Consider the following 25,814-nt stretch of genomic DNA (forward strand, 5'->3'; position numbering starts at 1 on the left):
ACCCTACAATAAACCCTACAATACACATGAACATGCACACGCGGGACAAAACTACATGTGAGTGTAACTAATTACAAACATTAGAAAACTTCAAATCATCACCATTTAACTCATTTTCGTGATAAAATTCCTCCATGGTTGTTTTTTGCTGTTCAAGGCCGTATCAAGCAATATTCCGGCTATATAGAGTCGACATGTACGAGTCGGAACCAGACTATCTGGTGATTGATATTATAACAACTATCGACGAGCACGGTGATACACAATGATCTAAGTCATCGAGCCCGACCACACGATCCATTAAATCGTCTCTTACTACATACACAGATTGCTGGGGGCCTCTGTAACCTGAATCCCAATGGGGTCTTAGTGCTAAATAAAGGAGAACAAACAAGTTGAGAAGATATATGTTTAGTTGCTGTAGTATTAGGAGTTGTACCTGTTACTGAGACAAGGATCTAGACAAATAGGAATCCTGACAACTGTTTACCAACATGTCGAAACATTGTGAAAACTTTGCAATGTTAATAAATTGCATACTAGGTTGAGTGTTAAAGCTACTTTGAAGAGTAGAACGCTACTTTGAAGAGTATTTCGGTTATGTCACCATGTGTCAGCTTTATGGGAAGAAAGCCCAAAGTGGGACACGACGTGGACTTTAATGACTGCGATAGAGAACTCACAGACCAAGTGTCACAATGTGTAATTCCTCAGTAACGTTCCTTAGCTCAAAAGTGCAATAATAAGTTTAAAGATGTTCAGTGATGTATTCTATTAACTAATTTTGTAACTGAATTGTTTGAAAATATCGGCAGTACATATCTCGGCAACCCCTTATCAATATATGGTTTTACTACGTGTATTGCCTATAATGCTATAAAGCTCCGTCTACCTTGAACATAAATCAAACTGAAACGGCGCGGAAACTTTTAGAAAAGTAATGTAACATGTTTTCCCTGCTGGAATTTTTTATGGTTGATCAGTGTTGGTATTGTGATCTTTTACGGCCACTTCAATCACTAGCGCGTCCGTCATATTATTTAGAATCTGTCGATAATAGTGATCGAACTTAATAGTACTTCAACAGTTCTGAAGGCATCCGCTACTTATTAACTCCCCTATGACGATTCGAAAGCGGTAAGAAAATAATTTCAAACTCTCAGGGAACCGTGACAAGTTGCTGTAGTAGACATAGTATTGTTAAGTATTATATATTTCATGTGATCAAACATAAACATCACAGTTTCCTGGTACTACGCTTACGTTATGAATTGCTCGACATTACTGACGAGAAGGTCAAATAAAACATTAGAGCAACGACTAACACATGTATCAGCACACACGAAGGGATTCAATCAAGATTAAATATTTTAAGAAGCCAGGGGACTGACCAACTACACACCTCAAACATATACTATACAACAGTAAATAACATCACCTGTTTTAGGTGAGCGGACTCAGGTACTGCCATGAGATAGGCCTTCTCTCTGTGACATTCCGTTCCAATAGTGGATGTAATATCTTAACTATGTGAATTACTGTTGAAAGCAATGAACAAGATCGGAAATTGCCGTAAAGGAGGAATTGTCTCATGGTCTTAACTATGTACATATGTAGACATGTCTCACTTCACAGTTTTTAAATTTAAATACGCGGACACATCGGCCACATGTAACATACAGAAACCCGTCCCCATCAAGACAGATACCACGGGGATATTTCAGACCATCCTGATGTGTGAGTACATCTCTGACATACTGCCCCGACTCTGTCAGCTGAATCACCTTGTGGGAGTTATAGTCTACAAGCAGGATATCTCGTGTGCTGGTTGTTGTGATACCCCAAGGACATGTCAGAGCTCTGACTGCTGCGGGAGTGTAGGTGAAAACAGCGACTCCTTCACTGGTCACACATACAAGGGAGTTAACTCGTCTTTCACTGACTATTAAGTTGTTATTACTGGTGACATGGATATAGTCTGGATTCCTTAAGACACCTGTGTTGATAGACTTCAGTATCCTCCCTCTCATGTCCAGTATGTCCACAGAGTGAGGCTGGTAATATGTACTCGCCGCCAGCTGTGAAGGACTCAGAGAGGACAGAGCGTAGTACGTCTTGCTTGTCTTGATTGTTGACAGCAATACGGGATCTGGGGTAACATTCACTGTAACTATTTCCTTACTCAATGGAACACTGACAGCTACCTGACTCTCACTTAACTTTGCTACTTGCCAAGGCCCATTAGAAAGCAGTAGATTGCCAAGCGTGTTTAGGTCTGATGTGTGATATGTTTTGAGGCTACTGTTAAAGTAATCTGCAACTACTGTTACAGTTAAACCATCAACAGTCAACACTGTGAGGTCAAACAAATCAGTATCCTTCTTATCCCCGTCCGCCACACAGTCAAAAGTGTTATGTAGAACAGGGGTAGACTGGCGGTCACTCACACCACGGACAACTGCAACCTCCCCCAGCTGTAGGTCATCGACTGCTTTACTCAGCTTGTCCATGTCGTGTGTGAATACAACCCTTCCTGGCGCTGGTCTATTGTCCGTGTCGTGTGTGAATACAACCCTTTCTGGCGCTGGTCTGTTGTCCGTGTCGTGTGTGAATACAACCCTTTCTTGCGCTGGTCTGTTGCCCGTGTCTCTGTTGTCTGTAGACGCCTCACCCACCGACTCATAGACAGCATACATGTCCCGCTCACAGTTGGACGTCACAGCATTGGCTGTGAACTCATACTGCTGCTGGTACATCTGTAGCTCGATCTCCTGGGATTTTATTTCTGCTTGTAATGCATGTAATTGTTCATCGGAAGATCGGTCGACTTGATCAAAGAGTTGTTTTTCCTTGCTCAAAATCACTTCTACTACTCTCTGACGTATATTTCTGATTTCATCTTTAATATTTTGCGCATTTGTCTGAATTTCTTTGATTTGAGATTTCCTTAAGATGGTTATATTTTCTGAAGTTGTCATTTTGATTTTCAGTTCTTGGTTTTGATTTGACAGGTGTTCTCTAACAAGAGGAGTCATATTATCTAAGGTATCAACATCGTCACATTTCCTGTGTTTTATACTGCAGCATGTATGACAAATGGCCATCTTACAATCTTTACAGAACAACTCTATCTGTTTGTCTTTGTGTGTTTTACACATAAAGCGATGCCTAGCTTTTCTCTTGGTAGCATCAAACACATCCACAACTTCATGGTCACGTGACATTGGCATGATGTTGTGCATCTTCAGACATCCATCACAGAAGACCTCGTCACAGACGGAGCACCATGATGTGGCAGGACTTGTCTTCCCTTGTGTTTTGCAAACACTGCAGACATTTGCATCGGCAGCTGTAATGACAAATATCAACCTGTGTTTTCTGGATTAAGGTACATATATATAATTATATTCAAAGGAAAACTATAAGGTTATCGGAATAAAAATATCACATCTAATTATTAAATATTCATGTGAATCAATTCATTAGTGTTAAATATAAGATAGCTACGCGATAAATCGTAGAGAACAATGATCAAACATTAAACAGGCGCTCGAAAATTGATGACGTCGTAACTTGGACAACGTTATTTTTTAGTTGGAAGTTGTTCCCCATAGATGTAGCTGGAGAGCGCAGATAAACGCAATGGCCGACCGATCGCACCCAAAAGTAGGCGAGATATGACAATCAGTACTTGGAGGAAAGGAGCAGATAATCGACGTCAGTATTGTGGAAATACCAAACTTAACTTCCCTCGACATAAACTGTAGTTGTCCGACATTTAAGAGGTCGAATTGAATTCAGGGAGTCATGATTATTTACATACGGGTAAATGTTTTTAAAACTTGAACAATTTATTGACATCAAAGGATGTATAAAATGGTATCTCACATACGAAATAAAAAATAAGCGACTCATGGTTTATTCTCCCTGCAGTATTTTATTGTACGATTAACAAGGACCACGAGTCGTTTATTTCTTAAATATGCAACAGAATGCAATTCAGTTTTGCAATTGGATTAAACCTCATAATCTCTTGTTAAGTATGTGGTTATACTTATTGAACATATACTTTCAATCAGTTACCTTCTGCCCCTGGTCCAAAGTCGTCCATCAGTCCCTGTATGACGTGGCTTGGTTTCAGCTGACTGACCCACTCCTCTACTGGACTGTCAGGGGTGGTCACCTTCGTTAGTTGTCTACAGGAGGGACATGGGATGGACTTGGCTTGTACTGCTTCCGGCTGTGTCTTGGTGTATTTCAGCAGACAGGACTTACAGAATGTATGATTACACTGAAGTGTGGCTGGGTCTGTGAACACCTCAGTACAGATAACACAGGTGAGGTGGTGGTCTGTTAGTTTCTTAGCGGTCGCCATCTGAAGTATAACATATGGCTTAAAGAAATATAGATGCGTATATTGTATCTGAAGAAAAGATAGGGTCTGAAACAAACACTGATTTGCCTTCATAGAACATGTGAGAGAATGTACCCACACCTACATCCAATGATGTAACATCTTAATACGACATGCGTATTTAGAATTAATATTACAGACAACAGAAGACACCTCGCCACACTCAGGACTGGGGCAAAGTCTTCAGTGACGGTGAGTGGGAAGGGAGATAACTCTTGTATCTGTAGTTTCCTGCATTTATCTGACATACAACGTAAATGTACATATAATAAAACGTAATGACTACATATAATTATCAAAGACCGTACAATATGGTACTGGAATACATTATGAGACTAAAGCATGCAGTTTGTGTGTTTAGTTTTGTATGATTTGAAAATAGCTGGTTCCTTGTGAAGTTTTGTATATACTTGAATGTTGTTGTCAGTGCCGTACCACAACACACTCACTCACTCACTCACTCACTCACTCACTCACTCACTCACTCACTCACTCGAATGTCCCAGATCTCTGATTCGGCAAACTGTACACAGGTTAATGAAATGCATATGAACTCACTGGTCTGTTTTGTGGTATTCGGTTCACCTTTTCATGACATACATTTTAACAAAAGGTGTGTTCTACTTGAAAACAGCCAGCATCATCGGGGCTGTATGGAAACAGTTCTGCTATATGCACTTTTAACTTAATTATGTTAATCGTGTCACTTCCGTTTAACCTATATGTGTATATGGACTATTATTACATACAGTTTCCTGATGGCTATATAGTGTATCATTCCCACCTTTATTGTTACCTCATAAATGGGGGCAGCTGCTCCTAAAATCATAACGGAAACGTTTCGGGCGTTTACAATGTAAGTAGTGAATATTGAGCGCCAACCGTGTGCTTACAAGTATGTGATATATAACGTATTCAGAAAGTGAAATTCACGATAGCTATCTTCCTGCTAAATCACACACACGCACACGCACACGCACACGCACACGCACACCAACACTCATGCAATCACACACACAGACACCACCACTACGCTCGCCACGAGCCCAGGTCAAGTCGGCGACACAAGCCGATCACGCTCGTTGTTCAAAGGGACATAACCCTGGTGAAATATCTGTTTATCTTCATGAAGCCTTGATCGAGTGTCCTTGTCTGCCAAGCTCCATGTTAATTAATGCTGATTCCACTAATACTTAGCAGCAAGGTACCGAGAGTGGGTAGCCTTTTCCAGCGATGAGATTTCAGCTGCTAGCCGCCTTATACAGAAATATCCAGATGCAATCCTATTTGAATCAGACAGGGAATACCTAGTCTACTTTCTGTATTAAAGTGAAATGGCAGTCGTTGTTTGACTACATGTGCACATTATACATACATATGTTGGTAAATAAAAGCAACAAACCCCTTTACATAAACAAACGACATATCTGCTACACCACAACAAGGTACTATTACAAAAAGTCATCTGTATGTATGTACACTGCTGTATAAAATGCGTCACATACCTCAATAACTGCTCCGCTGTGAATTAACTGTCTGCCCGCGTCTCACTTCCTGGTTGCTTTCCTCGTGTGTGTCACGTGACGTTGCTTCGACAACGTGATTTTGTGATGGCGCTATCTGCATGTATCAGAGTATAAGCACGTATTCTATGAATCTATCCCAATCTATGCCATCAACATACCACACCTTTGTCGTAACGTCCTTTGTCTTTCGATGAGATATTTACCTCAAATACATGTACTATGTATAATTCCTATTTGGAAAGTGAACTGGTGAAAACGGTGATTGGTCGGTGACCTTGCCTTCCCACCAACTTGCGCACATGTTGAGAACATTGGTTTGTTAAGATATATATATTCGTCTCACAACTACGTAGATTTTGTTGGATAGGATTATATGGAAACAAATTATATTTTTTAATTTGTTTTTATCTAGGCGCATAGTTTAGGTTATGATATCCAACATTAAACACCTCTTTTCGTTTTTGTTTTTTTCACCATCATATTGATAATAATAAATGGTGTGACCCCGAATTGAGATAATTTACCTTTGGCCACCTGCAAATCAATTCACGTGACCAACTCAACAGCAAATCCGATGTGATACGGTTTCCGACATTGTGTCCGTCAACTTCAAGCATGGCGGTGTCTCATCAAAGTGATAGATATATCCTGGTGAACTGGTGTTGCTTATTTCAATAAGAGAGAGAGATAGAGAGAGAGAGAGAGAGAGAGAGAGAGAGAGAGAGAGAGAGAGAGAGAGGAAGGTCGGAAGGTCGGTGGTATGGTATCTCATTTGGCTAGCACTATAAAACCAAAATGATTCTGTACAAGAACAACCAACAAAACACACACACACATGCATGCACGGTTACTAAAGAAGTGCAATAATTTTGACTGCAACGTGGAACCCAATTTCACCTCACCTCACCTCACCTCACCTCACCTCACCTCACCTCACCTCACTTCACTACTTGTCTGTATCGGATGGTTTTTACAAGCATTAACTCTTCACACTACAGAGTGTGTGAGTGAGTATGATGTACGCCGTTTTAGCTATATTACAGCAATATCATTGCAGGCAGCACCAGACGGTAAACTGGACCTGGGTCTTTTCTATTTCTCCTCCTATGTTAACGAGTCGGGTACAGTGTCGCTGTTCAGACCACTATTTGTAAGTGGAAGGTGAAGAATGAAACATTTGTAATTTGCTGAGCCAAGTTGCGACTCTTACTTCGTCCGATAATAGAAACGAACACACAGCGTGAGCCTTTCAAATTGTCATTAACAAGGCTGTGTTGTGCTGAGTTGTGTTGTGTTGTGTTGTGTTGTGTTGTGCTGAGTTGTGCTGTGTTGTGTTGTGTTGTGTTGTGTTGTGCTGAGTTGTGTTGTGTTGTGTTGTGTTGTGCTGAGTTGTGTTGTGTTGTGTTGAGTTGTGTTGTGTTGTGTTGTCTTGAGTTGTGTTGTGTTGTGTTGAATTGTGTTGTGTTGTGTTGTGTTATGTTGTGTTGTGTTGTGTTGTGTTGTGTTGTGTTGTGTTGTAACCCCATGCCATTACACTTCCACCCCCAAACTGACCACTTTGAGTAAAGCAAGCGTCGCTACAACATTCTCCTGTATGCCTGTATACTCTTGCACAACCATCAGAGCAGTCCAGATGAAACCTGGCAGCAATAATACAATACAGTCCCAGTCTTGGTGACAAACACAATTCGCGAAAGCTGCAAAGGTTGTTACCTGGAAGTGTAATAAATCATGAAACACACCGTTAAGCAAGTGAACGTTGGTCGCGGATATTCTTAACAGCTCAACAACCAGTGCCATAACAAATGTACTTTATGTGAAAGAAGCTGGACTCACTTTCCGAGAATTAGCAAATAATACGTTCTTTGAGGGAAGACAACGCTGACAGGTATTAAACACAAAACGGTAATCAGACGTGATTAAGAGGCTGAACTAGATGTGTAGAGTTGCGTCCCTTAGGTGTGACAGGAACCTATGATCGTGGGCTCGAATCACAGATTTGCTGTGATTATGTTTCTAGGTTTGCGGCACCCGGCCCGTTCTTGTGGATTTCACCTCATGTGTTAAACATCGAAACCACCCACATGCAGCTGACACGCCGTGATATAACTCACAGTCTGTTCTAAGCGCCCTCAAACAAACCTCACTCACTCGAAATGAAACGTTCTGAATCATTTCCAATTTTCCTCTTTACAAGGTTTAAATGAAGTGATACTTACTAAGAAGGGTTTTGTGTGGAATATTTCATATACCAGAGACATACCATCCATTCCTTACGTGTGTGGCTATTTAACTTGTTGCTTTTAAAAAAATGTATTAGTCTTGTTGCAATAGGAAACATTTCCTCTTATACACAGCTAAAAACATCACGTTATACAAACGTTGGACATACGCTCTATCTACGAGACCACGTAGGATATTAGATAGATTTGGAGAAATGTGATTTGCAGTAATTCTATATAGTTGGGAATTATACATGTTATATATCATCATCATAATAGTGTTTTGGCTGAAACATGTAGCTGAAAACTTGTTATAATCGGAAAAAACGTCTAAAGATACGGGCAGTTAGTAAAACACACTTACGTATGTCCTTAAGGGTCACCTTGTAACATATAAGAATGTAACCCCTCGCCTGGACTAGATCAGTATTATAAATAATATTTCACAGGACCGAAAAGGAGTATAGTTTCTGAAACTAAAACATATTGTAACAGGTACAGAGTGACGCGCATGTATTATAGGCATAAAAGTACAGTAATTAACAACTAATTAAAGTAATTAACAATTCATTAGGACACCTCCGTGATTGTATATAAAGGTCAAGAAGAGGAGTTGAAACCAGTAAGATGTAAACATAACACATTGATATATATATAGGAGACGGGCAGCTCTGATAGTTGAAGACTACGGGAGCATACTTGGCCACGAGTAACCAGGGGTGAGGGTAGTAGGTCGAGGGCTATACATAAATGAAAAACAAGTGGAACAGAGATGAGAGGGACGGAAACGTCAGGGTCTTGAGACATATATGGTATTGGGGGGGAATAGTTCGAATTCCAAAAGGGTGAGAAGCTACATCATGGCAAGTCCGAATAAGGTGCTGGTTATTAGATAAGAGTGGGTTAGAATGATCTAGTGTAGGGGGAAAAGGTGGCTGACCAATGATAGATGGAAAAATGAGTAGAGCTGTGACGTAGGTACCGGTTTAAAAAGGGGCAAAAGCCCCAAATCGAGAGAACGGCTAAGAACGAAGAGAGAACGGCTAAGAACGAATAGAGAACGGCTAGAGAGCGGCTAGGTAGCGGCTGCGGCTGGGGAGACTACATCTGGACTGGTGCTCCGCTCTCGGCTTGTTGTCATGATCTTTCGAACCAGAAACCAAACCTAGGCACCAGCATTTCGACTGAGACTGAAGCTTTGCGGCCGAAGTCTCATAATTAAGTGACAATTAGAGTGGGTTGACCGGCAACACAAAGTTGGAATAAAAGCTGTTAAACGAAGATCACTCTTTGTGCTTGTTGGAGGAACTACAGTAATAGGTCCAAGGCCCTCGGGTACTGACATTGTACCTCTCGCTCATCCCAGACAGTCAGCACCAAAGAACGAGGGGATTACCGTAGTTCAGGTGAAGAGGTACGCGACTGGCTATACCCTGGTAATTAACGACAATTACCGCCGGTAATTAAGGCGTTTTAAAATTACCTTGGATACGTGGTGGAGATGCGGGGTACGATCTTCCCTGACGACTGCCAAAAAGCATTGTCAGGTGACGGTATGCAGCGGTTGCACAAGTGAAGAGACGGAGTGAAGCGGTTTCATGAGTGAAGTGAAGTTGTGCAGCGGTTGCACAAGCGAAGTGGCGGTGTGAAGCGGTTGCACAGATTCCCTCCTTAGTGGTACATGGTCAGTGCCGACACGGTGAATACGCCAGGCCAAGTCAGTGCAAACTAGTGAGAGTTGACTGTGCAGTGGTTGCACGAGAACTTCCACTGTGAGGGAGATTACAGTCGTTGGGAGGAACGGTGCAGACGTTTGCACATCCGGAACGGTGCAGACGGTTGCACATCCATGGACCACTCCGGGCTCACTATGGAGGGGCGTTGGGAGAGACGAGCGGATGGTTACACCTGGACCCAGTGGTGGGGTGACGTGCAAGGAAGTGATGGACAGAACTAACAATTGTGACATTTTAACATTTTGTGTGGTGCAAAGTTTCATTGGACCGAGCCTGGTTAGGTAAGCAATATTTTGATGCATTGTGTTGAATACATATTGTAAAAGAACGAGATCCTTGAACATAATCATGCCACTAACACAAGACTCAAACAATAACGGTACAACAGTCGATCAACAGGGTAGGCGTGGGTCGGCTTTATTTTCAATTCCACTCACAAGTTGTAAGGTCGTTCCATCTGACCTAGTGAGCCCAGCACTAATAATAAGCACTCCGGTAGCATACCAGTCTCATGGTGCCAGTACACATTTCAGGCCCTCAGTGAATGGGAGCATCACCGGCCTCGCACGGCTTGGCGAGGTAATTGAGAGATAATTGCTCCTAGCAAATCTTGAAGAAAACATCTCCCAATGAAATTCCTCGAACTTAGTCATTGTGCTAAATAGTGCCAATGACCTTACTGACATGAAACAACAAACGTTTGATCCATTTACTTACTTTTTACAAGTGGTCAGACATCAAACGGCTATAATTAGTTGAAACAAGGATGATTGTATCAGGGATCTTGTTCTTGGAAATGCATCTCAGAATGTAAAAATATTTGTGATTACTAGACGATATTCTACACTTGCTAAAGTTATTTAGAAAACAGCTTACGCTGCCGGGTCCCCTCAGTTTGAGTCAAAAGTAAGCTTGCAATTCACTTACTGAGTGAACAGGTGGACTAGCCACTAATTCGCGACAATCTTCACTCCAACCAATAAATGTTGTTAATTTGAGCCAGTACCTTCGTGCCCAAACACCACAAGACACACTCACCTACCTAGATCCTTAGAGACACATACACGGTCAACATTTTACTGTCCACAGAATAACAGTCATAATCCAGGCAAAACCACCATGGCAGTGACATTTTACAAATAGAGCAGAAAGTTCCCACCATCCCCCGGGCAACCATACACGTGTAGGGGAGGTGGTATACTACACTCCAACGTAGGGTTCGCAAGTTACTCACAGCACACTTTGTGGCACAAGCCTAACCTCTCCCGGCCAGCAATCTCTCCCCCCTCCCCCCCCCCCCCCCCCTCACTGAATCTGATACTCATAACCATGATCTTGTCAGCTGTTGCCCTGCTCCAGTAAAACAGGCAGGGGCGAGCGAGCTGGTCTGAGTTGTTTACAGTATGGCACTGATGGTGTGGGCCAGTGTCTATTCATTAAAAACAGTTATTCCTTGAATTACGTTCAGTATGGTAACCATCTATATACATATCGGGCTTCAGCCCATTTAGGCAATTCATTAATCATTATTAATGATAGCAGTTATGGGGTAGGCGCACACTGAGGTATGTTAGTACAAGAAACCCTTAGTAAAAAAAAAAAAGAAAAAAAAAAGAAACCCATATAATTTTGATAGAAACCAATAACTCCAATAAATTGAAAAAGATCCAAACTGAGATGAGAGATTCCGCTTTGAAAAATTGTAGACTTGCTTCATTTTTAGGGCTATATCGTTACAGTAAGAGCTCGGCGGGAGAAAAATAAGGTTCAGGTTCTGTGAGGCAGACTAGTAATTTAGTAGCATCATGGTATTTATATCTAAGGAAAACCAAAATAAAAATATTCCTATATAGTTCGTTTTAACTGAACTTCTCGCCTTTACATAAATATCACCAGAAGACCATGAGCATCAATAGTAGCACTGGGCGGAAACAGGATGTCCATAGGAGTATGAACACCTATAGGACTATTAAGATAATTCTTATTATGTCAAATATTGAATCCAGTTTATTAGTGCTACTTCATGAAAAAAAATATAAAAAACAACAACTCAAAACAAACAAACAAAACCCTACTTGATTTGTTAATTAAAAACATTTGTTTATGTTATTCATCAATGTCTACTGTGGTGCCTTTGATATTTGCCTACAAAATTGACTTGATAAACGTTTCATGATAAAAGAGTTATACTTTGTAAAATGTGTTTCCTGCTTTGAAAAGCATTTGAAAGGCAATTGTGTTACGCCCAATGAACGAAAATCCAAATGGTTCAGCTATAAGTGGACCGATATCTTTTTAATCTGCAGAACATAGATAAGATGAGATAGATAAGATAATATCTATTGCAGAAACATTCCATCACAGGACCTGTTATTGCTGGAATATTGCTGAAAGCGGCGTAAAGCTAAAACTCACTCACTCAACGGTTGATAAGGTTGAAGGGGTATTTATTGTTTAAAATAATAGACATGGAAACATATGCAATTGATATTGATGGCTTCATTGTTTGACAGGATGCTGTGTCATGGCTGTGAACATGTATATTTCTTTCTTGAACGTACAGTGAAGTAGGTAGAGCGACAAGTTCAATATTTAATTTATAGTTACCTAATCTTAGTTTAGAAATATAAATGTTTCGAAAGTTGTAAAAATTACATCAATATCAGTACGTCAGACCTTTTACCCCTCCACTGCATTTGAACTCGTCAATAGATCACCAAAACCTGGCCCTTCCCTAATAGTAGACCGCCAAAAGGAGAAACCATGGCATGTGCTCAGGAATTCTTCTCTACCCTCCCACCCCCACCCCCCTCTCTCGATGAGCAACCCAACCTATGCCCCTGGAATAAATGTATCCGGTTATCAGATTATAAGTGACCACAGCGGTGCTGGTACCCCCTATTCATCAACAAACTTGGCACACTTGGTACCTCCGGTGGCCTGGTACTGGCCTCAGTGTCAACTATCGACATGGATGCTAGGTCAAATAACCCCAAACACCCTGTCCCCACTGGTGATATGTCATCAACCTATGTGTCAATTATGGTAGCATTTAAAGCATCTCATGGTGGATAGGATTTCAGGAGAGAATAGTATAACAACTAATACTACCGAAATTCAAGCATAGCTTTAGCATCTGACACACGACACATACCAAGAATGGTGGCAGGCATACCTCAATACCAAAGGGATGTTCACCTAAAGATGTACATATATTGATCCATTTGAATTAAGGAAATAATGCCGACGAGATGGTTTCTTGTCGAGGATGTAATACCGACGAGATGGTTTCTGGTTTATTGCCAAGGATGTAATGCGGACGAGATGGTTTATTGCCACGGACGTACTGCCGACGAGATGGGTTTCTTGTCGAGGATGTAATGCCGACGAGATGGTTTCTTGTCGAGGATGTAATACCGACGAGATGGTTTCTGGTTTATTGCCAAGGATGTAATGCAGACGAGATGGTCTATTGCCACGGACGTACTGCCGACGAGATGGGTTTCTTGTCGAGGATGTAATGCCGACGAGATGGTTTCTTGTCGAGGATGTAATGCCGACGAGATGGTTTCTGGTTTATTGCCAAGGATGTAATGCAGACGAGATGGTTTATTGCCACGGACGTACTGCCGACGAGATGGGTTTCTTGTCGAGGATGTAATGCCGACGAGATGGTTTCTTGTCGAGGATGTAATGCCGACGAGATGGTTTCTTGTCGAGGATGTAATGCCGACGAGATGGTTTCTGGTTTATTGCCAAGGATGTAATGCAGACGAGATGGTTTATTGCCACGGACGTACTGCCGACGAGATGGGTTTCTTGTCGAGGATGTAATGCCGACGAGATGGTTTCTTGTCGAGGATGTAATACCGACGAGATGGTTTCTGGTTTATTGCCAAGGATGTAATGCAGACGAGATGGTTTATTGCCACGGACGTACTGCCGACGAGATGGGTTTCTTGTCGAGGATGTAATGCCGACGAGATGGGTTTCTTGTCGAGGATGTTATACCGACGAGATGGTTTCTGGTTTATTGCCAAGGATGTAATGCAGACGAGATGGTTTATTGCCACGGACGTACTGCCGACGAGATGGGTTTCTTGTCGAGGATGAAATACCGACGAGATGGTTTCTTGTCGAGGATGAAATACCGACGAGATTGTTTCTTGTCGAGGAAGTAATGCCGACGAGATGGTTTCTTGTCAAGGAAGTAATGCCGACGAGTTTGGTTCTTGTCGAGGAAGTAATGTCAACAGGGTTATAATTATTTAGGTGGAGTCAGTGATGTAGCGTATCATAGGATAGATATCAGGGGTGTCAGGATTAAGAACATGTCGCCTACCACCAGTGCGCAATGGAGGTGGGTGACATGTGGGAAACTGGTATCAAATAATAGGAGGTGCCTGCCGCCACGTAACTTCATAACGAAAGTGAATTTTATTGCCCGGACCGAATAGCCATCTTCTGCAAGGGTGATAGTCGGTTCTGTCGTACAGGACATGGGCGCCAGGAATTATTGATGTTACTATAACGGCACAACATGATGACACCAGACAAATTGACTACTACACCGGTAGATAGCACACTTACATTACAGACAAGCTGACTAACGAATCGACAGGTATAATAGCCAACTATACCACCTTGGGGCCACCGAGAGAGATCTGAAATAATTGCCGACCAGGTCGTGTTGCTTATTGGGCAGGTACACCTTAAAAATCACATGACATGTCATGGCCCCTTATCAGACAGAACCCGATACACGGAAAAATAACTTGAAGTGAAAGTAGTGAAAGCTCACTCCCACGAGTCACTTATACAAGAGCAAATCCAAGTTAAGCCCATGGTGTTGATACTCCTAAAATTAAAAACAAAAACAACAACAACAAAATACATAATAACAGACAGAAACAACAACGATTGTGACCGTCATATGTTGGCTGGCTACTCATATGAGAACGATCCTTGGCTCAGGGTCTCACCATGTCGTGTACACGAATATAGACATAATATAATTTCGCTTACACAAATATCCATTGGGATACCATGAGTGAAGATTGTTGCCTGAGAATTATTAAAAATTACATTGGTGTATCACCCTTTCGAATTGTCCATCCTTCTTATGGAATTGAGAATCACATAAGTGTGTGACCCTTTCGAATTGTCCATCCTTCATGTTCTGTTAAGGAATATTGGAGTAACCTCTTGTAATCGTACAAATCATAACAGGGTGATTCATTGTAATTTTACGTAAAGGGTGTGACCCTTCTGAACTTGTCCATGCTACTTGTACTTGTACTACGAATCATTGTACACTGGTTAAATTGTCCACGTTATTTACGGTATCAAGAATACATGGAAGGTAACATTTGACAAACTGTCATTGGTGGGATTGATAAAGTGATGATCCCCGACAGGTCTGAAAACATTGCAGGTAGGTTACTCCTGAAATTATTTAGTTAGCAAACTAGCGTGTTGTATTATCGAATAGTATGAAATTGTTAGTCCAAGGGCTTTGTACTATGAAACCGGATTTCCGGGAATATATCAATGTATGTATTGGAATGTATCTCAATGTGTATGTTAGGTTGCGGTCAACCAAATCCACTTGTTGCAAGACTAATAATAGGAATAATTATCTCGTATATTTACTGAACGTTCAGAACAAGGCCCGGATCCCTGCGTCACAGCATCCAAGAGTGTGGGGACACACTCTTCGCCAGAACGGGGGTCGTATTATAGGCACGAAAGCGTAATACATATTTAGATAATAAAAGGGTAGTTAAATCAATAGGTCATAGAAATAAGAGGGAATATATACCAGATAATATAACAAGAATTGGCACCATCTCAGAGTGTGGGGACACACTCTTCGCCAGAACGGGGGTCGTATTATAGGCATAAAAGTACAGTAATTAACAACTAATTAAAGTAATTAACAATTCATTAGGACACCTCCGTGATTGTATATAAAGGTCAAGAAGAGGAGTTGAAACCAGTAAGATGTAAACATAACACATTGATATATATATAGGAGACGGGCAGCTCTGATAGTTGAAGACTACGGGAGCATACTTGGCCACGAGTAACCAGGGGTGAGGGTAGTAGGTCGAGGGCTATACATAAATGAAAAACAAGTGGAACAGAGATGAGAGGGACGGAAACGTCAGGGTCTTGAGACATATATGGTATTGGGGGGGAATAGTTCGAATTCCAAAAGGGTGAGAAGCTACATCATGGCAAGTCCGAATAAGGTGCTGGTTATTAGATAAGAGTGGGTTAGAATGATCTAGTGTAGGGGGGAAAGGTGGCTGACCAATGATAGATGGAAAAATGAGTAGAGCTGTGACGTAGGTACCGGTTTAAAAAGGGGCAAAAGCCCCAAATCGAGAGAACGGCTAAGAACGAAGAGAGAACGGCTAAGAACGAATAGAGAACGGCTAGAGAGCGGCTAGGTAGCGGCTGCGGCTGGGGAGACTACATCTGGACTGGTGCTCCGCTCTCGGCTTGTTGTCATGATCTTTCGAACCAGAAACCAAACCTAGGCACCAGCATTTCGACTGAGACTGAAGCTTTGCGGCCGAAGTCTCATAATTAAGTGACAATTAGAGTGGGTTGACCGGCAACACAAAGTTGGAATAAAAGCTGTTAAACGAAGATCACTCTTTGTGCTTGTTGGAGGAACTACAGTAATAGGTCCAAGGCCCTCGGGTACTGACATTGTACCTCTCGCTCATCCCAGACAGTCAGCACCAAAGAACGAGGGGATTACCGTAGTTCAGGTGAAGAGGTACGCGACTGGCTATACCCTGGTAATTAACGACAATTACCGCCGGTAATTAAGGCGTTTTAAAATTACCTTGGATACATGGACATGCATCTGTATCAGCTTATAGTCTACATGTACAACCTGTGTGCAGGGTGCCCTGCTGTGTCATATCTTTCATCAGCGTCACATTGCAAACTTGTTTTGTAATCTACTGCAACCGTCTTAAAGAAAAATAGGAATAGTGTGTATTTCGTAAGCTGAATTCCTATAGTTTGTTGGTCGGTTTGTTGTTTAACGCCGCATTCAGCAATATTCCAGCTATATGACGGCGATCTGTAAATAATCGAGTCTGGACCAGACAATCCAGTGATTAATATCATGAGCATCGATCCATGGAAATGGGATCGATGACATGCAGCAACCGCCTCTTGCGACAAGCATAGTCGCTTTTTACGGCAAGCATGGGTTGCTAAAGACCTTTTCTACCCCGGATGAATTCATGTGATGTATTAGTCCGGTTAAAGAGTAGGTCCATAAATGACAGTCAATTGTTTCCCATCGTTGGTCATTTTATGCTTACGGGAATACGACTGTTACATTGATTCCGATTAAAGCTTTGGTTCAACATCGATGTGTAGAGTTGCGTCCCTTAGGTGTGACAGGGACCTATGCTCATGGGCTCGAATCCCAGATTTACTGTGATTATGTTTCTAGGTTTGTCAGCACCCGGCCCGTTCTTGTGAATTTCACCTCATGTGTTAAACATCGAAACCACCCACATGCAGCTGACACGCCGTGATATAAACTCACAGTCTGTTCAAAGCGCCCTCAAACAAACCTCACTCACTCGAGATGAAACGTTCTGAATCGTTTCCAATTTTCCTCTTTACAAGGTTTCAAGGAAGTGATACTTCCTAAGAAGGGTTTTGTGTGGAATATTTCACATACCAGAGACATACCATCCATTCCTTACGTGTGTGGCTATTTAACTTGTTTGCTTTTTTTAAACGCATTTAAATTTTTTTATTAGTCATGTTCCAGTAGGAAACATTTCCTCTTATCCACAGCTAAAACTTCTACCCTGATTTGGACGATAATAATGGCCAAAGCATCACAAGTCTCACAGAAGACCCGGGTTCGAATCCCGACATGGATTCATTGTCTTGATGTGACACAATGGAGGAAGCACATTCCTGGTCTCTGTGCCAAGCTCAAATCAATTCATATGCCCACGTGGGTATGCTTGAAGGGCAGAAAATAAGAATCCTCCATGATGACATTTTTCAATGTTAAAAAAGTCCAAGCTCCCTCCTTACTTTAGAAACAAATGGGACGAGAAACTTTTATTTTTATGTATCCCAACAGTCATGATACAAATCCCACAATAAACCCTACAATACACATGGACATGGACACGCGGGTCAAAACTACATGTGAGTGTAACTAATTACTAACATTAGGAAACTTCAAATCATCACCATTTAACTCATTTTCTGGATAAAATTCCTCCATGGTTGTTTTTTGCTGTTCAAGGCCGTATCAAGCAATATTCCGGCTATATAGAGTCGACCTGTACGAGTCGGAACCAGACTATCTGGTGATTGATATTATAACAACTATCGACGAGCACGGTGATACACAATGATCCGACCCGAGCACACGATCCATTGAATCGTCTCTTACTACATACACAGATTGCTGGGGGCCTCTGTAACCTGAATCCCAATGGGGTCTTACTGCTAAATGAAGGAGAACAAACAAGTTAAGAAGATATATGTTTAGTTGCTGTAGTATTAGGAGTTGTACCTGTTTAATGTAAGGATCTAGACAAATAGGAATCCTGACAACTGTCTACCCACCAAATGTGGAAGCATTGTAAACACTTTGCAATGTTAATAAATTGCATAGTAGGTTGAGTGTTAACGCTACTTTGAAGAGTATTTCGGTTATGTCACCATGTGTCAGCTTAATGGAAAGAAAGCCCAAAGTGGAACAAAGCGTCGAATTTAATGACTGCGATAGAAAACTGACAAAGTGTCGTAATAGGAAATTCCTCAGTAACGTTCCTTAACTCAAAAGTGTAATAATTAGTTATTTACTGATGTTCAGTGATGTATTCTAATCACTAATTTTGCAACTGAATTGTTTGAATATATCGGCAATACTTATCTCGGCAACCCCTTATTAGTATATAGTTTTACTACGTGTGTTGCCTATAATGCTCAGAGATGGTGAGGAGGTAAAGGGATTATACGAGAATGTTTCTAAATGTGTGTGAAAGCTCCGTCTGCCTTGAACATAAATCAAACTGAAACGGTGCGGAAACTTTAAGAAAAGTAATACAATATTTTTTCTATGCTGGAGTTTTTTATGGTTGATCAGTGTTGGTATTGTGATCTTTTACGGCAACTCCAATCACTAGCGCGTCCGTCATATTATTTAGAATCTGTCGATAATAGTGATCGAACTTAATAGTACTTCAACAGTTCTGAAGGCATCCGCTACTTATTATCCCCCCTTAACGAATCGAAAGCGGTTAGAAATTAATTTCAAACTCTGAGGGAACCGTGACAAGTTGCTGTAGTAGACAAAGTATTGTTAAGTATTATATATTTCATGTGATCAAACATAAACATCACAGTTTCCTGGTAGTACGCTTACGTTATGAATTGCTGGACATTTCTGCAAGAAGGTCAAATAAAACATTAGAGCAACGACTAACACATGTATCAGCACACACGAAGGGATTCAATCAAGATTAAATATTTTAAGAAGCCAGGGGACTGACCAACTACACACCTCAAACATATACTATACAACAGTAAATAACATCACCTGTTTTAGGTGAGCGGACTCAGGTCACGTGATCTCAGGTACTGCCATGAGATAGGCCTTCTCTCTGTGACATTCCGTTCCAATAGTGGATGTAATATCTTAACTATGTGAATTACTGTTGAAAGCAATGAACAAGATCGGAAATTGCCGTAAAGGAGGAATCCTCTCATGTTCTTAACCATGTACATATGTAGACATGTCTCACTTCACAGTTTTTTTAAATTTAAATACGCTGACACATCGGCCACATGTAACATACAGAAACCCGTTCCCATCAAGACAGATACCACGGGGATCTTTCAGACCATCCTGATGTGTGAGGACATCTCTGACAAACTGCCCCGACTCTGTCAGCTTAATCACCTTGTGGGAGTCTCTGTCTACAAGCAGGATATCTCCTGTGCTGGTTGTTGTGATACCCCAAGGCCATGTCCAAGCTCTGTCTGCTGTGGGAGTGTAGGTGAAAACAGCTTCTCCTTCACTGGTCACACATACAAGGGAGTTAACTCGTCTTTCACTGACTATTAAGTTGTTATTACTGGTGACATGGATATAGTCTGGACTCCTTATGACACCGGTGTTGATAGACTTCAGTATCCTCCCTGTCATGTCCAGTATGTCCACAGAGTGAGGCTGTCTACATGTACCCGCCGCCAGCTGTGAAGGACTCAGAGTGGACAGAGCGAAGTACATCTTGCTTGTCTTGATTGTTGACAGCAATACAGGATCTGGGGTAACATTCACTGTAACTATCTCCTTACTCGATGGAACACTGACAGCTATCTGACTCTCACTTAACTTTGCTATTTGCCAAGGCCAATTAGAAAGCAGTAGATTACCAAGCGTGTTTGGGTCTGATGTGTGATATGTTTTGAGGCTCTTGTTATGGTAATCTGCAACTATTGTTACTGTAATATCACCAACAGTCAACACTGTGACGTCATTCAAATGAATATCCCTCTTACCACCGTCCGACACAAAGTCAATAGTGTGATGTAGAACAGGGGTAGACTGGCGGTCACTCACACCACGGACAACTGCAACCTCCCCCAGCTGTAGCTCTTCCACTGCTTTACTCAGCTTGTCCATGTCGTGTGTGAATACAACCCTTCCTGCTGCTAGTCTGTTGCCCGTGTCTCCGTTGTCTGTAGACGCCTCACCCACCGACTCGTAGACAGCATACATGTCCCTCTCACAGTTGGACGTCACAGCATTGGCTGTGAACTCATACTGCTGCTGGTACATCTGCAGCTCAATCTCCTGGGATTTTATTTCTGCTTGTAATTCATGTAATTGTTCATCGGATGATCGGTCGACTTTATCAAGTAGTTGTTTTTCCTTGCTTAAAATGACTTCTACCACTCTCTGACGTATATTTCTGATTTCATCTTTAATATTTTGCGCATTTGTCTGAAATTCTTTGATTTGAAATTTCCTTAAGATGGTTATATTTTCTGAAGTTGTCATTTTGATTTTCAGTTCTTGGTTTTGATTTGACAGGTGTTCTCTAACAAGAGGAGTCATATTATCTAAGGTATCAACATCGTCACATTTCCTATGTTTTATACTGCAGCATGTATGACAAATGGCCATCTTACAATCTTTACAGAACAACTCTATCTGTTTGTCTTTGTGTGTTTTACACATAAAGCGATGCCTAGCTTTTCTCTTGGTAGCATTTAACACATCCACAACGTCATGGTCACGTGACATTGGCATGATGTTGTGCATCTTCAGACATCCATCACAGAAGACCTCGTCACAGACGGAGCACCATGATGTGGCAGGAGTTGTCTTCCCTTGTGTTTTGCAAACACTGCAGACATTTGCATCGGCAGCTGTAATGACAAACATCAACCTGTGTTTTCTGGATAAACGTATATAAATCATTATATTCAAAGGAAAACTATAAGGTTATTGGAATAAAAATATCACATATAATTATTAAATATTCATGTGAATCAATTCATTAGTGTTAAATATAAGATAGCTACCCGATAAATCGTAGAGAACAATGATAAAACAATAAACAGGCGCTCGAAACTTGATGACGTCGTAACTTGGACAACGTTATTTTTCAGATGGAAGTTGTTCCCCATAGATGTAGCTGGAGAGCGCAGATGAACGCAATGGCCGACCGATCGCACCCAAAAGTAGGCGAGATATGACAATCAGTACTTGGAGGAAAGGAGCAGATAATCGACGTCAGTATTGTGGGAATACCAAACTTAACTTCCCTCGACATAAACTGTAGCTGTCCGACATTTAAGAGGTCGGATTGAATTCAGGGAGTCATGATTATTTAAATACGGGTAAATGTTTTTCAAACTTGAACAATTTATTGACATCAAAGGATGTAAAAAATGGCATCTCATATACGAAATAAAAAATAAGCGACTCATGGTTTATTCTCCCTGCAGTATTTTATTGTATGATTAACAAGGACCACGAGTCGTTTATTTCTTAAATATGCAACAGAATGCAATTCAGTTTTGCAATTGGATTAAACCTCATAATCTCTTGTTAAGTATTGGTTATACTTATTGAACATATACTTTCAATCAGTTACCTTCTGCCCCTGGTCCAAAGTCGTCCATCAGCCCCTGTATGACGTGGCTTGGTTTCAGCTGACTGACCCACTCCTCTACTGGACTGTCAAGGGTGGTCACCTTCGTCAGTTGTCTACACGAGGGACATGGGATGGACTTGGCTTGTACTGCTTCAGGCTGTGTCTTGGTGTATTTCAGCAGACAGGACTTACAGAATGTATGATGACACTGAAGTGTGGCTGGGTCTGTGAACACCTCAGTACAGATGACACAGGTCAGGTGATTGTCTGTTAGTTTCTTGGCGGTCGCCATCTGAAGTATAACATCTGGCTTAAAGAAATATAGATGCGTATATTGTATCTGAAGAAAGGATAGGGTCTGAAACAAACAACACTGATTTGCCTTCATAGAACATGTAAGAGAATGTATCCACACCGACATCCAATGATGTAACATCTTAATAGGACATGCGTATTTAGAATTAATATTACAGACAACAGAAGTCTCCTCGACACACTCAGGACTGGGGCAAAGTCCTCAGTGACGGTAAGTGGGAAGGGAGATAACTCTTGTATCTGTAGGTTCCTGCATTTATCTGCTACACAATGTAAATGTACATATAATAAAAAGTAATGACTGCATATAATTATAAATGAAATACATGCTGTTGTTGAAGCTGCTACCAGAATATGTACATAGGTATTGCTTTACAAACAATCATGTTAATCATAAAGCGCGTGCATAGAAAATACGTGTGACGCAGTTCAAACCAAAACTAGAACATCAAAGTCGTTTCCGTTGTGGCTATTTTTCAATTTGCATAATGTTCTTGTGTAAAATAAGCCATTTAAAAGCCTGTTTGGGTTTCTTATAGTACTCTGAATAACATGTGTTTCTAGCGAGGTCTATGGGACTTTACAAGCTGAATGGGCGAATACACCACGAGACTAAGGCATGCAGTTTGTGTGTATAGTTTTATACTGTTTCAAAATAACCATTTCCTTGGGAAGTTGTGTATGTACTTGAATGTTGCTGAGAGTGCCGTATCTTACCACCACAACTCACTCACTCACGCACTCACTCACTCACTCACTCACTCACTCACTCACTCACTCTCTCACTCACTCACTCACTCTCTCACTCACTCTCTCACTCACTCACTCACTCACTCTCTCACTCACTCACTCACTCACTCACTCACTCACTCACTCACCCTGATGTCCCAGATCTCTGATTCGGCAAACTATACACAGGTTAATGCTGAAATGTATATATGAACACACTGGTCTGTTTTGTGGTATTCGGTTCACCTTTTCATGACATACATTGTAACAAAAGGTCTGTTCTACTTGAAAACAGCCAGCAGCATCGGAGCTGTGTGGAAACAGTTCTGCTATATTCACTTTTAACTTAATTCTGTTAATCGCGTCGCTTCTGTTTAGCCTCCATATGCATATGGACTATTGTTACATACAGGTTCATGATGGTAATATAGTATATCATTCCCACCTTTATTGTTACCTCTTAAATGGTGGTAAATGCAAGTATTGAATATTAAGCGCCAAACGTGTGTATACAAGTACATGTTTGTGACATATAATATATTCATAAAGGGAAATTCACGCTAGCTAACTTCCTACTAAATCACACACACGCACACGCGCACCCACACTCATGCAATCACGCACACACACACAGACACCACCACCACGCTCGCCACGACCCCAAGTCAAGTGGGCGACACAAGCCGATATCGCTCGTAGTTCAAAGGGGAAAATCTCTGTTTATCGTCACGAAGCCTTGATCGACCGTCCCAGTCTGTCTAGCTCCATGTTATTTAATGTTGATAACACTAATACTTAGTAGCATCACACCGAGAGTGGGTAGCCTTTTCCAGTGATGAGATTTCAGCTGCTAACCGCCTTTCACAGAAATATCCAGATGCCATCCTATTTTAATCAGACAGGGAATACCAAGTCTACTTTCTGTATTAAAGTGAAACGGCAGTCGTTGTTTAACTACATGTACACATTATACATACATATGAGACCGCCTCCGTGGTCTAGTGGTGGAGCGTCCGCCCGGAGAGCGGAAGGTCCGGGGTTCGATCCCCGGCCGTGTCATACCAAAAGACCTTAAAAGATGGTACTTGTTGTTACCCTGTCTGGCTCGCGGCATTAAGGGGCTAAAACAAGGACTGGTCGGCTCGGAGTCAGTACACTGTGTCTGAGTGGGGTATTCATGTTAAACTGCGGCATGGTATCTCAGTGTGCTAGCACTATAAGTCGGTATCGGTCCGGACTAGTACAATCAGCCACACAAACACACACACGTACATGCACGTCGCTATATAAGGGCAATAATCTTGGACGCGACGTTAAACCCCATTTCACCTCACCTCACATACATTTGTTAGTAAATAAAAGAAACAGACCCCTTTACATAAACAAACGAAATATATGCTACACCACAACAAGGTACTATTACAAAAAGTCATCTGTACACTGCTGTATAAAATGCATCACATACCTCAATACCTGCTCCGCTGTGAATCGTCTTTCTGCCCGCGTCTCACTTCCTGGTTGCTTTCCTCGTGTGTGTCACGTGACGTTGCTTCGACAACGTGATTTCGTGATGGTGCTATCTGCATGTATCAAAGTACAAGCACTTATTGTATGAATCTATCCCAATCTATGCCATCAACATACCACACCTTTGTCGGAACGTCATTTGTTTTTCGATGAGATATTTACCTCAAATACATGACATTGTACTATGTATAATTCCTATTTGGAAAGTGAACTGGTGAAAACGGTGATGGGTCGGTGACCTTGCCTTCCCACCAACTTGCGCACATGTTGAGAACATTGGTTTGTTAAGATATATATATTAGTCTCACAACTACGTAGATTTTGTTGGTTAGGATTTTATGGAAACATATATTTTTTAATTTGTTTTTATCAAGGCCTATAGTTTAAGTTATGATATCCAACATTAAACACCTCTTTTCGTTTTGTTTTTTTCACCATCATATTTATTATAATAAATAGTGTGGCCCCTAATGGAGATAATTAACCTTTGGCCACCTGCCAATCAATTCACGTGACCAACTAAACAGCAAGTCCGATGTAATACGGATTCCGAGACTGTGTCCGTCAACTTCAAGCATGGCGGTCTCTTATCAAAGTGATAGATTTATCCTGTTGAACTGGTGTTGCCTATTTCAGTAAAATATTTTCTCAATTGCCCATCATGTATCTACACGTATGACCCATTAGAACATGTAAAAGATGGAAGATAGATGTGTGTGTGAGAGAGAGAGAGAGAGAGAGAGAGAGAGAGAGAGAGAGAGAGAGGTGGTATGGTAGGTATGGTATCTATACTATGTTATGGTACTATAAAACCAGCATGAGCCTGGACAACAAGCAGCAACACACGCACGCAAGCACGCACGCACGCACGCACGCACGCACGCACGCACGGTTGCTAAAGAAGTGCAATAATTTTGACTGCAACGTTGAACCCAATTTCACCTCACCTCACCTCACCTCACCTCACCTCACCTCACCTCACCTCACCTCACCTCACTACTCCTTGTCTGTATCGGATGGTTATTACAGGCATTGACTCTTCACGCTACAGAGTGTGTGAGTGAGTATGATGTACGCCGTTTCAGCTATATTACAGCAATATCATTGCAGGCAGCACCAGACTGTAAACTGGACCTGGGTCTTTTCTATTTCTCCCCCTATGTTAACGAGTC

At 41.5% G+C, this 25,814-nt stretch overlaps 2 protein-coding genes across 2 annotated transcripts; both read right to left on the minus strand.

The window, feature by feature from the left end:
* Positions 1-395: 395 nt before the first annotated feature.
* Positions 396-5,995, minus strand: LOC124147365. The gene is made up of 3 exons (XM_046518061.2): positions 5,920-5,995; positions 4,084-4,375; positions 396-3,349 (listed from the first exon to the last, which is right to left on the minus strand). Exons 2-3 carry the CDS (start codon positions 4,373-4,375, stop codon positions 1,602-1,604), a joined length of 2,040 nt encoding a protein of 679 aa, XP_046374017.2. The 5' UTR covers positions 5,920-5,995; the 3' UTR covers positions 396-1,601.
* Positions 5,996-18,429: 12,434 nt separating this feature from the next.
* LOC124147366 (tripartite motif-containing protein 2-like) lies at positions 18,430-24,686 on the minus strand. Its single transcript, XM_046518062.2, has 3 exons — positions 24,581-24,686; positions 22,072-22,363; positions 18,430-21,340 (listed from the first exon to the last, which is right to left on the minus strand). Exons 2-3 carry the CDS (start codon positions 22,361-22,363, stop codon positions 19,704-19,706), a joined length of 1,929 nt encoding a protein of 642 aa, XP_046374018.2. The 5' UTR covers positions 24,581-24,686; the 3' UTR covers positions 18,430-19,703.
* Between the last annotated feature and the right edge of the window lie 1,128 nt (positions 24,687-25,814).

Source organism: Haliotis rufescens, unplaced genomic scaffold, assembly GCF_023055435.1.
Source record: "Haliotis rufescens isolate VD_foot unplaced genomic scaffold, xgHalRufe1.0.p SCAF_26, whole genome shotgun sequence".
In the NCBI taxonomy this organism is placed as follows: domain Eukaryota; kingdom Metazoa; phylum Mollusca; class Gastropoda; order Lepetellida; family Haliotidae; genus Haliotis; species Haliotis rufescens.

What these genes read in the sequence shown, in the direction of transcription:
- LOC124147365 (XM_046518061.2), bottom strand. Translation starts at nt 4,375, where the DNA reads ATGGCGACCGCTAAGAAACTAACAGACCACCACCTCACCTGTGTTATC. An exon ending in CTTTGGACCAGGGGCAGAAG is followed by an intron (nt 3,350 to 4,083) that starts GTAACTGATTGA and finishes TTGTCATTACAG; the next exon opens with CTGCCGATGCAAATGTCTGC.
- LOC124147366 (XM_046518062.2), bottom strand. Translation starts at nt 22,363, where the DNA reads ATGGCGACCGCCAAGAAACTAACAGACAATCACCTGACCTGTGTCATC. An exon ending in CTTTGGACCAGGGGCAGAAG is followed by an intron (nt 21,341 to 22,071) that starts GTAACTGATTGA and finishes TTGTCATTACAG; the next exon opens with CTGCCGATGCAAATGTCTGC.